We start from the raw sequence: 13378 nt of genomic DNA, 5'->3' as shown, positions 1-13378 counted from the left end.
TATATATATATATATATATATATATATATACTTGGTCTGTTCAAAAAGTACCCTGAATTTTCGTTTTTTTCAAAAAATCTTTTATTTATTCGTCTACATATGTGGGTCCCCTTCAAAGTAGTCCCCCCAGATATAATACACTTATGCCAGCGTTTTTTTCCAATTTTCGAAGCACCCTTGATATTCACTTTTTGATATGTCCTTGAGCACTCTCAGTGATTTTCTTCAATCGAGGAAAACCGCCGTCCTTTCATGGGTCTCTTCAACTTTGGAATAGGAAAAGTCACACGGAGCCATATCTGGTGAATTTTTGCACTTTGCAACACTTTATTCATTTTTTACGCAAAATTTAATACAAATTCTTTGACTTTTCAATTCTTCCATTGTAAAAATCGCCGAGCTCAGAAAAACACGTCGAACTTAGCGACTACCACAGACAAGTAAACAGTGAATATAGCTGAAAATTTCATCATACTTTAGGGGCATGTATACCAACACAATAAAAAAAAATTTTGACAATCAGACACTCCAGACCGCGAAATTTAATTATTAGTAATTCCGGGTACTTTTTGAACAGACCACGTATATATGTGTACGTATATATATGGATATATGTATTTATTTATATAGGGCCTCTCACAACCATGGCAGCTTCTTTAAATACCGAAATCCGGCCCTGGTTGATGCAAAAAATGCTGCAGCCTATGGTTACAGATTTGATGGTGGACGAAGATTTAATTTTGATTAATCATTATTAATAATATAATATAAATAATTCATTATATATAAATAATACATCAAGAATAAATGAAGAATGAAACCTAAAATGATTTTTTTGTTTTTTTACTCAGTTAAAGATAGTAATATTTTGTAACTTTTTATGAACCGTATGTTTAAAATTCATAAAATTTTCGGTAAATTAGTACAAGTAAATAATCTAATATTATAAGTCCCTACAGCTACTTGGTATACTCTAAAATCTCAATTTAAATCAAAATGTTGAATTAGTTCTAAAGTGACTTGTAACTAGGTGCATTCATTTACTAAATCTCGTAGTAACTTTTAAACCATTCGATTAATAAGAATGATGCATATGAGAAATTCATATAAAATTAAATAATCTACAACTTTTACTAACATAAAAAGTCTCTACAGCAACTCGGTATACCCTAAAATCTCAATTTAAAACAAAATGTTGAATTAGTCTTATAGTTTTAATATGACTTATAACTCGTTAATGCATTCATTTGCTAAATCTCTTGTAACTTTTAAACCATTCGATTAATATGAATGATGCATATAATAAATTTGTTTAAAATTAAATAATCTACAACTTTTGCTAACACCAGAAGTCTCTAGAGCAACTCGGTATACCCTAAAATCTCAAATTTAAAACAAAATGTTGAATTAGTCTTATAGTTTTAAAATGACTTGTAACTAGTTATTGCATATTCATTTACTAAATCTCTTGTAACTTTTAAACCATTCGATTAATATGAATGATGCATATGAGAAATTTGTTTAGAATTAAATAATCTACAACTTTTACTTACATCAAAAGTCCCTAGAGCGACGCGGTATACTCTAAAATCGGCATGGAATACGTTCATGACTTTTAAACTCGTATAAAATTAAATTATCTATAACATTTACCGTTCTACAACTCGGTATACTCTAAAAATAATATTTTACCTTGGTACGGAACCCGAGCTTTAACGGCGCGTCGTTACTTTTTTTATTTAATGTTTTAAAGAAGTCAGAAAACAAAATGAATGGCTTCCAGATAATTCCTGTATTTTTTTATTGTTGAATTTATAATGTAATTGCCTAGATAAATTCCTTTATGTTTATAGGGGAGTCGGGGGCGAAACTGGGATAATTTATTATATATAAATATGTATCTATAACATTATATTTAAGATTTTTTGTGTATATTTGTAGGGAACACTGAGGTAGATTTATGATGGAATAGTTTTGAAATTTAAAGTAATTTTATTTAAAAACTAAAGGAACACTGAGGTGGATACATAATATAATATTTTTTAAATTTGTTCACAAAAATCTAGAAGGTTTATTAATTTTTTTATGGAAACTAGAATAACTTATTAATAGAAAAATATTGCAAATAATTTTAAAGATTTATTTTTGAACGGAAAACTGAGGTGGATACTTAATGTAATATCTTCTACAACTTTTTAAAATCGTTAGTTTAGAAATCAATTCTCCGATAAAATAGAAATGTTAAAGTACCACTATTTTACGGGTCTATCTTCGTATGAGCTGGTAGTAACAACTGTCAAAAAGCTATGTATTTGCATAGATCCTAACTTCACGTATATGTTATCCAAGAGACATCAGAAAGTTGCACTTTTTATAAAATTGTTAATTGCCGGTTTGCGTTTTGTAGGTTAGGTTTTATGTGCGAAACGCCTGATGTACAGCAAATACTTAGCATTTGACAGTTTTTAGTACCATTTTATATGAAGAAAAGTCTGTAACAAAGCGTTGTCAAAACAATATTTCTATTTTATCGAAGAATTGGTTCCTAAGTTTTTTTTTAATGTGGGTTTTTAACGAAATTTAGTATATTTTTTAAAAACTGGTTCCTAAGTTTTTTTTAAAGTCGTTTTTGAACGAAATTTTGTATATTTTGTTATTTTGGTACGGAACTTGAAAAAAAAGTTTTGAAATCTTGATAAAAGTATGTTTTTATCATATATTTTTTTTTCAAATTTTAATATTTTCTAATATCTGGAATAATTAATAAATCTAATTTGTTTGTTTTGATTATTTAATTTAATTTGTTTGAATTATTTAATTTTATTATTTTTTACTTTCACAAATGTTTTTTTTTACTTTGTTAATAATATTTAGTGTTATTTTTATATTTTTGACAATAATTTAATATTTCCATAAATTCTATTACTTCTTTAAATTTTTTAATATTATCTGTACATTTTTCTTGTTTTATTTTATTAAAATTTTTAATTTTTTGCATATCGTAACGTTTTAGACGTTTCTGAACATTTGGCATATCTTAGAAAGAATGTGTGTGTGTATGTGTGGATACAATTTTTTGTCCACGTTTTCGGTAGCACGGATCAACCGATTAGAATGATTCAAAAAGCAATCGATTCCTATTGATAGAGAGATGTGCTGATTAGTTTTTGGCAGAAGTCGGTCCGGCCATTCTGGAGTTACAAAGCAAAGAGTGCAGAAATTTTAATCGATTTTTGAGAACGGAGCATCCGATTTGAACGATTCAAAAAGCAATCGATTTGAATTTGAATTTGAATGATTCAAAAAACATTCAATTCGTAATGATGAGGAGAAGTTGTGATTAGTCTTTGGCAGAGACAGGTCCAGTCGTTTTGGAGTTAGTACAGAACAAAGAGTGCAGAAAATAGAAATAAAGTTTTTGAGATAAAATACCATCGTCTACGTTTTCAGTAACATGGATCAACCGATTAGATTGATTCAAAAAGCAATCGATTCCTATTGATAAGGAGACGTGCTGATTAGATTTTGGCAAAAGTCGGTCCAGAAATCGAGATTTTGAGAGAACAGTCCATCCGATTTGAATGATTCAAAAAACATTCAATTTGTAATGACGAGAAGACGTGCTGATTCGTTCCAGATCGGTCCAGACGTTTTGGAGTTACAGAACAAAGGGTGCAGAAAATATAAATCGAGTTTTTGAGAGAACAGACCATCCGATTTGAATGATTCAAAAAACATTCAATTTGTAATGATGGGTAGAAGTGGTGGTTAGTCTTTGGCAAAGGTCGGTCCAGCCGTTTTTGGAGTTACAGAGCAAAGCGTGCAGAAAATAGAACTCGAGTTTTTGAGAGAACGGAGCAACCGATTTGAATGATTCAAAAAACATTCAATTCGTAATGATGAGGAGAAGTGGTGGTTAGTCTTTGGAAGAGAAAGGTCCAGCCGTTTCGGAGATACGGAGCTAAATATGCAAAAAATTGTAGTTTTTGAGAGAACTAAGCATCCGATTTGAATGGTTCAAAAGGCAATTTGCCTTAAAGCAAGATGCCATGCACCACTAGTTTCTGTTTCTATTATACAAAATAAATCTTTAGAACTAAAATTTATCTCTATAAGTATGCACAATACCACCAACCTCCCCTATCCACCAATCTACGTATGTATGTATCCACATATTTAGATATTAGGGCGTTAGGGCTTCGAAAAGGATTAAAGCATCACTTTATATTTTTTTTCTATTTTTCGAGATATTTTTTCGGTGTAATAAATTTTTTTTCGGGGGGCCCCCTTGCATGGAATGCCGTGTTACCTGATTATAAAAATCGAGACCGGCAACTATTTCGGATTAGTTTAGTCCTTGTCTCCGATCGAAACGGAGAGAGAAATTAATAGTCTGTTGATAATATTATTTTATTTTTGATTATTGTTTAATATTTAAATGTTTATTTATTTTTATTGATAATTAATTTGTAAATAGTTGGAGAAAATATGATCTATAAACATTTTATCGAGGTGAGTTGTTTTTATAATTATTATTATTAGTTTAATATATATGTATTTTGTATTTATTATTTATTCATATATTTTTAATATGTTTATATTTATTACAAGTTATTTAATATTATTTTTTTATTCTATTTTTTTGTTTAAAAATAATTTCGTTTTAATTTAATTTTAAATATTTATTTTTTTATTCTATTTTTAATTTATTTACTGTATATTTTTTACTTTTTCTGCAATTTTTAATATTTTTATTACATATTATTTTATTTCATTTTTTTAATATGTTTTTTATATGTTTATTTTATTTTGTACTTTTTTATATGTTTATTTTTATTTTGTATACGTTTTAAATTTAATAAAATAAATTTAAATTTATTTTTCTTTGTATATATTGACTTACACTCTAATATTATATTAATTATTGATTTTTTCTTTTAATATTTTAATTTGTTTTAAATTTATTTTATTATTTTTAATAATTCTTTTAATTTTATTTATTATTCAAAATTTTATTTTTTATTCAAAAGTTTAGATTTATTAATTATTTTGTTACTTAAAAAACTTAGAATTTATTTTATTATTTTTTTATTCTATTTATTTTATGTTCTGTTTATCATCTAAAATTTTATTAAATTATTGATCAATATTTTTTAATATTTTAATATGTTTTAAATTTATTTTAGTATTTTTTTAATAACTTTTTATGATTTCTTTATTTAGATTAAATACTTGAATCCTTGAATCTTATTTTATTATCTGTTCATAATATTTTATTCAAGTTTTTATTTATTTTTCATTTTTGTTTGTTCTATTTTAAATTTAAGTAATTTTCATTATTTATGATGGATATTAATAAATTTTGTATTTATATATAATATATTAATAATATTAAACCTATAATTTTTTCAGGTTTTACTAATATTTTTGTGGACTTATGAGAGTAATGCATTTTTTTACAATTGGGGAAAAGAGGAGACGACGTAAGTTTATATAATTTATTTTAAATATATATATATATATATATATATATATAATACATATATATATACATATATATATATATATATATATATATATATATATGGTAAAATTGTTCTTGGGCATCCATCCAGTAATTAAAAACAGTTTTATTGAAAGAAAATGTTTTTATTAAGAAAACATACGTTTTTTACTTGTTACACAAACTCCAAGCGGACAACATGCTTCGTTTGGAATGAGCTTTTTTATAATAAAATATATTATTTATTTTTATTTTTATTTTAATATATATATATATTTATATATTTATATATATATATATATATATATATATATTTAAATTAAATTAATAAAAACATAAAACTTACATACGTTTTGACACTAATTTTATCCATCATCAGTATAAAATTAACCAAATTTCTTGTTAATTTAGACTGATGATAACACAAATCACAGCATCCAAACATTTTTAATTCTTAATGCAAGGGTTTACTAGTATATATATATATATATATATATATATATATATTTATGTGTATGCTTTCATAGATTAATTCTTAGAAGAATGGTCTTGGACTAATGCGAGTAATTATCTTTGAAAAGGAACTCACAATGCATTAAATAAATATCGACTCAAAACTTATAAAAAAAACTGAAAGAAAAAATTGAAAAGGGTCAAAACATCATTTATTAAAATCCTATCTTAACAGACACATATATAAATAATACAGGAAATGAGGAAATTTATACATATATTTTTTATGATTTTACTTTTTTCTTATTACTAGCATCCCTTTTTTCTCAAAAAGTTATTATTAATTTGGTGTGGGTTTTTTATTTATAATTATTTTCTGAGTTTTTGTTAGAAAAATGATAAAAATAATTGCAAAAATAATAAATTTAAGAACATTTACATTTTCAATGATTCTTACAAATTTTTATTTCCGAAATTTATCAAACAAGAATTATTTCCATAAGATTATTATAGCATAATATAATTTATTTAAATTTTATACCAGCCTATATAAATGTAACGCTGCAGTTTAATTTATATATTTTTTTAGGTTTTAAACGATTCAATGAGCTCGTCCGGACTTCCTTTAAGCCATACAATTTCAAATAATCATTTAATTTCATATGATGCTTGCATTGCAGTGGGTAAACTATTCATTTAACCTGTGTTAGCTGCTTCTTTCGCTTATTATTTAGTAATTTATATATATATATATATATATATATATATATATATATATATTCTTTTAAGTTTTTAACGTTTCAATGAGCTCGTCCGAACTTCCTGCAAGCCATACAATTCCAAAATATCATTTAATTTTATATGATGCTTGCGTTGCACTGGGTAAACCATTTATTCGCTGTCTCTTTCGCTTATATACCACACATTAAGCATTCACAATCAGTTTTTATCAAACTAAAAAATTTCTAGAAAATTTTCTAAACGTTTGCCGGGCCAGCTAGTATATATATATATATATATATATATATATATAATTGAGATGTTGTCCCGACCACAATAGACCTGCAGGTGGTCTAAAATTATTAAATTAGGACCTCAAAAAAACCTTAAACCGGATTTGTACAAAAAATCTTGAGATCAATTCTTGCTGGCGTTATTATAAAAAAAGCTTAAAATAACTTCCCATACTTAGTAGTAGAATTTTTAAGTACTCCATTCATACTAATCGAGTGCTTTAAAAGTTACTAGAAACAGAAACATAGTAGATAAATGAGTTAATAAATTCATGTTGTATATTAAATTGCGTTTTTGGAGTATACCGAGTTGCTATAGTGTACTATTTTATTAGAAAACTTTATAGACTATTTAATTTTGAACAATTTTCTAAAATATATCATTTGAGTTAAACGAATGGTTTGAAAGTCACAAGAGATTTATTAAATAAATATTGCAAGTCAATTAACGATCAAAGTGCTGAAAAAGAATACTAAATTCCATTTTGAATAAAATTTTAGAGTATTTCGAGGTGCTGTACGGTCTTATAATATTAGACAATACTGTAAATTATTCAATCTATTATATAAAAATAAGTCGGGTTTTCTTTCCTGACGACATAACTCCAGAACGCACGAACCGATTTCGACGATTTTGCATTCGTTTGAAAGGTCTCGGACACCGTGAGGTTTATAGCAAAGAAAATTGAAAAAAGATTTAAACAGAAAAGAGGAAAACACTTTTTTTTCACATACAGCGTCGTTTCTGATACTTAGCATGTACTACAAATTAATGTTTTTTGTTTGACTGCTACTCATTGTTCTCTGCTCACAGTTAATTTCATGTGACAAACCGGCATTGTGTTCACTGTGAAATTGTGCAAAAAAAGTAAAAAAAAAGTTATTCGTTTTCTAACATTTCAATTGGAAACTATCAAATCAATCACGTGTATTGTGCAAATTTTTATTTAATTTCAACAGCAGGCAATTTTTTTCTTCATCTTTTAATCACCAAACGAAATATTACATGAAATGAAACCATAGATAAGGAATGAAACCATCTGGTGGTGAAACCGAGTTCGCCTGGTTTGCTAGTTTTTCATAAATTCACTAGATACATCTTTTATATTTATCGAATGGTTTGCAAGTTACATGGCATGTAATAGAAAAATGCACTTGGGCATAATTTTTTGTTTTGAAAGTGATTTTAAAATATACCGAGTTGCTGCAGGGTCTTATAATAATAGAAAGTTTTCAAAGTTATTTAATTTTGCACAAATTTTCCATATACATCATTCGTATTAATCAAATGGTTAAGAAGTTACAAAAGATTTACATTTTTTTAAAAGAAATACATTTAAACGACTTGCAAGAATATACTTATGTTCCATCTTTGACTTGAATTTACGAGTATATCGAGTGGCTGTAGGATCTTAAGTTCTTAGAAAAAGTTGTAGATTATTCAATTTTACACAAATTTGCCGAATATTTTATGCATTTTACACATACTGTTCAAAAGTTACAAGAGAAAAATAAATGTGCTAATGAATTTAATTTACAATTTTATTATTCCTTTTCCAGAAAACCACCAGCAGAGACACCACCCATATACCACTACCGAGCCTTCGCCTATCCCATAATCCGTTACTTCAACCACCCCAACCAAATTTACAACCCATCCAACCAACTAAACAACCAACAACAATATCCGTACCCACAACAACCATTTTATCCTTACTATGGTTACAACTACCCGCCTTGGTATCCGGTTCCAAGACCGGTATTGCAACCGGTTCAGTCCAAACCACAACCGGAAAAACCGACAACCACAACCGTGGTTGTGACCCAGGCTGAGCAGAAGAAACCGGAACCGGTTGTGGAAATTCAGGCGGCGCAGTCGAAAATTGATACTAAGGAGGATGAGAAAAAGGATATTGTGGTGAGTAATTGATGTTTTTGAGTATACCGAGTTGTTAGAAAGGCTTTATTTTTAGGAAAATTTGTAGATTATTTAATTTTAGACAAATTTTTCATAAACGACATTCATCTTTATCGAATGGTTTAAGAGGTAGAGATGACATTTAAAAATAATGTAACATCACTAAAGCATTATATATTCTAATATTCAATGACAATTCTAGAGTATACTGAGTTGCTGTAGGGTCTCTATCGTAGACTAGATAATTTTGTACAAATTTATCTTATACATCATTCATATTAATCACATGTTTTTAAAGCTACTAGATATATAATAAATAAAGGTAAAAACGCATGACTTGCAACTGTACTATTTAAAATACATCTGGCCAATACATTTTACAAAAACCAAATCTAATATGCCTTTTATTCTAGAGCAACCAAAACTCCATAAACCAGCAACCACCAACAACCGCTCGACCACCACAGCAACAGCAACAGCAACAACCAGCATCAAACCAGGTTCAACCAAATCAACCGCTAGGCAATTTAATTTTGATTCAGCAACCCCAGCAGCAGCAGCTAGTCGATTCTGGTTATCAATTGGTTGACTTGGTTGATCAGCAACAACAGCAACAACCTGGTGTTATGGTTCCTAGACCAGTTGACTTGTCTACGCAATTGGACTTTTTGGCTAGCCAAGACTTGATGCCAAGCCAGGTAGTAGATGGATAAATATATATAAATAAAGTGACAGTTATTAAACAGGAATTATGTTTATAAATATTTATTTATATTTTTTAAGTCAGTGGTCCAGCACTACATATCTTCAGCAGACCCTGCCATTGGAGTCCCAAAGACTCTAGCAGTCCAGGATAATGGAAAAAATTTGGAAAACTTTGATTTTAGACAACTCAACAACGACAACAGGAATTCCAACAATAATAATAATGTACAAATGGTGCCTTGTATGTGCCCCATAAGTGTTCAAGAAGCCTCAAAGTTGGCTGAAGTTGATATGAATGTCGAATAGATGGTAAAAGAATCAGATAATATATAAATTAAGCACGTAAGACTGATTTTTATAAGTATGTACTTGTTTTTTAGTTTATAGAATAGAATTATATTTAATTATTAATGAATAAATATATTTATAATATAATAATAAAGCATATTTTTTATATACATATACTATTTATATGTTTAAAACAAGTGAATAATTGTTTACATACTAAATGTGGAAACTTTATGTATATAAATTGATATACAAGTATTAAAATTTAATAGGATTTATATCAGTATAATTTATATCTAGACAACACATGAAATACATATATAAATTGTATATTATCAATGAAATGTTTAATATTTACCTAACCTTCATTCGGTGTAAAAATTAACACTGAGATTAAATAATTTTTTTACTGAGTGAAGGCTAGGATTATAGCCGAAACGTTTGGATGTAAAAGAAAATTGTTTTTAATTGATGCTATGCTCGATTATTAGACTTTGTTAATATTTATGTATATATAAATATGGAAATAATTTGTTTTTTACTGGATCTTCATAAAAAAGTATTCAAATTACCAAGTTTTCTTAAAAACTATCAAAATTATATTAATTATATAACATATATGCTTTATATATATGTAGGTATAATATTTACATACTTTAAATAAGCTTTTTAGAAATCTTAAGACGTTTTTTATCAAGTGTTTCCAGATTAGTTCAAAATTTGAATTTGAATTTACCGCCAAAAGTGCTTTAGCAAAACGTCACCTCAATCAGGCAACTTCACATCGAACACATACTCGAAAATTTTCAAAATTAAGCAAAAAGACTTTCTAAATACATTTGTAATCTGTTTTTGACAACAAGAGCCCCATTTTTATATGTATTTAGACCTTTTCAATTGTATTTTTCATTAAATTAAATATATTTCCTTTATCCCGCAGCTGGCAACCCGCTTTCTCCTCGCCTAGCAAATATACCCTTGGCGTGGCGTTTTGGTACAATAGGTTGTCACTACATTAGGGGCGTGTTTTTTCCTATTTAATCCTGAAATACGCACACAATACTTACTACAAGACATTTGGACAATCCATAACAGTCTCGAGAAAGGGGTTGGCAGTTATAATTCGAGAGAAAAGAGTCTTTTTCGATGTCTTCGAGGAACAGGTGACAGTTGGCAGGGGACACGATAACAAGGTAATGGCGGAAGATAATAGTCATAACAAAGTTTTTTAATATGATATTGATTTAAGGATAAGTGAAATATGTGTTAGTTAGTGGAGTCTCTGGGTGAAGATGGGTTGAAAATTTTAATGTGGAAATTGCGGTAGTGGAAGGTATATAATTGATTTTCAGTTAACTCTTATTGCTTATTCAAGACTTGTTGACATTGTAACAATTTACTGTTGATGGCATCTTTTAACTATCATTGAATACAGCTTTATCCCAAATTATAACATTTACATGAAAGTATGTTTGATTTTTGTTTTGCCAATATTTCTTATGCATCGATGCATAGATAAAAGAAGAGTGCATCGATGGTTATTGGTGCCCCCTTTGGTTGTTGAATTTTTTCTACATTGGCTTGATGGCATCTTATGACACATTTTTGAATGAAGAAATACTTAAATGTGTAGCATTTACAACAGTAGGGACTACGATAACAGAAATAGGATGCCAAATGTTTTTGTAAAAATATCTTGCTTTAGTAGTAGCATGTACCTCTTTTGGTTGTTGAATTATTCTTACTATTTACCATTTTTAATTCTAAGTATTCTTTAAGGTTAACAATGTTCTCCATCCATCAATTAACAATTGAGGGCATCTTTATCTACATATTTGAATACAGAAGTATCCAAATTTATAAGATTTACAACAGGGTCATGAATGTGAGTTTGATTTCTTGATCTCTTTCACATTCCTAACATTTACATTAGGATCATGAAAGAACTGAGACTTCTATTTTGCCAATATTTCTTCTGCACCGATGGTTGTTGGTGCTCCCTTGGATTGCTGAATTATTTCTACCTTGACATATTTTTGGATAAAGCCATTTTTGAATGAAGAAATACCCAAATCTGTAGCAGTTATAACAGTATGGACTACGATAACAGATGTAGGATGCCAAATGTTTTTGTAAATATATCTTGCTTGAGTAGAATCATGTACCCCCTTTGGTTGTTGATTTATTCTTACTATTTACCATTTATAATTTTAATTAGTCTTTAAGGTTAACAATGTTTTCTGTCCATCAATTTACAGTTGAGAGCATCTTCGACTACATTTTTGAATACAGAAGTATCCAAATTTATAAGATTTACAACAGGGTCATGAAAGTGAGTTCGATTTTTTGATCTCTTTTAAATTTATAACATTTACAATACGATCATGAAAGTACTGAGATTTCTATTCTTATTGATGGTTGTTGGTGCTCCCTTCGATTGCTAAATCATTTCTACCTTGACACATTTTTGGATAAAGCCATTTTTGAATGAAGAAATACCCAAATCTGTACAGTTATAACAGCAGGGACTACGATAACAGAAGTAGGATGCCAAATGTTTTTGTAAATATTCCTTGCTTTAGTAGTAGCATGTACCCCTTTGGTTGTTCAATTATTCCTACTATTTACCATTTGTAACTCCAATTTGTCTTAAAAATTAATAATGTTTCCGAGAAATTCACATAAGAATCTTCAAGGATCACTGGATTCTAATAATCTTTTTCTTCACCATTAACTTATCGTGAACAGAATTTGTAAAACTGTATTGGTTCATTGTGCATTAAATATGTTTATTACAAATAATTTAATCTCTCATGCTGATTTTTGGTGAAATGTAGATAGCAATGGAATTTTTTTTTTGTAGTACTTTTACGATTGTACTCTAAAGCAAATTGGAATCTGATTTGTTGAATGATGAGCTCAATCATTGGCAATGAGAAATGTCTGAGCCTTTTTTTCTTTAGATAAAAAACGAGTTATTATTGAACAATTAGAAACAATAATAACCTATTGCAATCAATTAAGTTTATATTTCAAGTCAACTGGTTTATCAATTATCAGTCAATATATTTAAATGAAATAAGTTGTTGATTAGTAGGGTTTAAGTATGGGTTGGAGGTCCGATGTTGGTAGATCCACGCTCCAGACCAATAGTAATAACTCGTTCTGGTTCCTTGGGTCGAGCAGTAGGAGTAATGTTTGATTTACTGGTTTGATAATAGATCTCTTCAGAATAGTGGGCCTTTCAGTGAGGTATTTGCTGAAAGAGATAGACTTCTGGCTTCCAATATAAAATCCACTTGTAGTATGATACACTGTATTTAATTCTTTTAATTAACAAACATAATCTCCACTTAAGATATCTAAGACTACTCTCAAGACATTATCACTTGGCTAGACTCTCTCTTAAGACATCACTGCCTTTGATGGACGATCACTACTCTATTTATTCAGTATAGGACGTGACATATGTGCACATCCGCACATTCGTGCTCTGGC

At 28.3% G+C, this 13378-nt stretch overlaps 1 protein-coding gene across 1 annotated transcript in view; it reads left to right on the top strand.

Moving 5' to 3' along the window:
• LOC113363018 (mediator of RNA polymerase II transcription subunit 15-like) overlaps positions 1-9898 on the top strand; it is a 14886-nt gene extending 4988 nt beyond the window's left edge. Inside the window, exons 5-8 of the mRNA XM_026605509.1 lie at positions 5413-5483; positions 8530-8887; positions 9301-9585; positions 9671-9898. Of these exons, the coding sequence (XP_026461294.1) occupies positions 5413-5483; positions 8530-8887; positions 9301-9585; positions 9671-9898 (942 nt within the window). The remainder of the gene's footprint in view (positions 1-5412; positions 5484-8529; positions 8888-9300; positions 9586-9670) is intronic.
• Positions 9899-13378: the final 3480 nt, after the last annotated feature.

The sequence above is a fragment of the Ctenocephalides felis genome, unplaced genomic scaffold (assembly GCF_003426905.1).
Source record: "Ctenocephalides felis isolate EL2017-DRISC unplaced genomic scaffold, ASM342690v1 CF-g0.4_SCAFFOLD_00845, whole genome shotgun sequence".
In the NCBI taxonomy this organism is placed as follows: Eukaryota; Metazoa; Arthropoda; class Insecta; order Siphonaptera; family Pulicidae; genus Ctenocephalides; species Ctenocephalides felis.
Note: the sequence above shows the minus strand (reverse complement) of the source record. Positions and strands in the feature narration are given on the sequence as shown.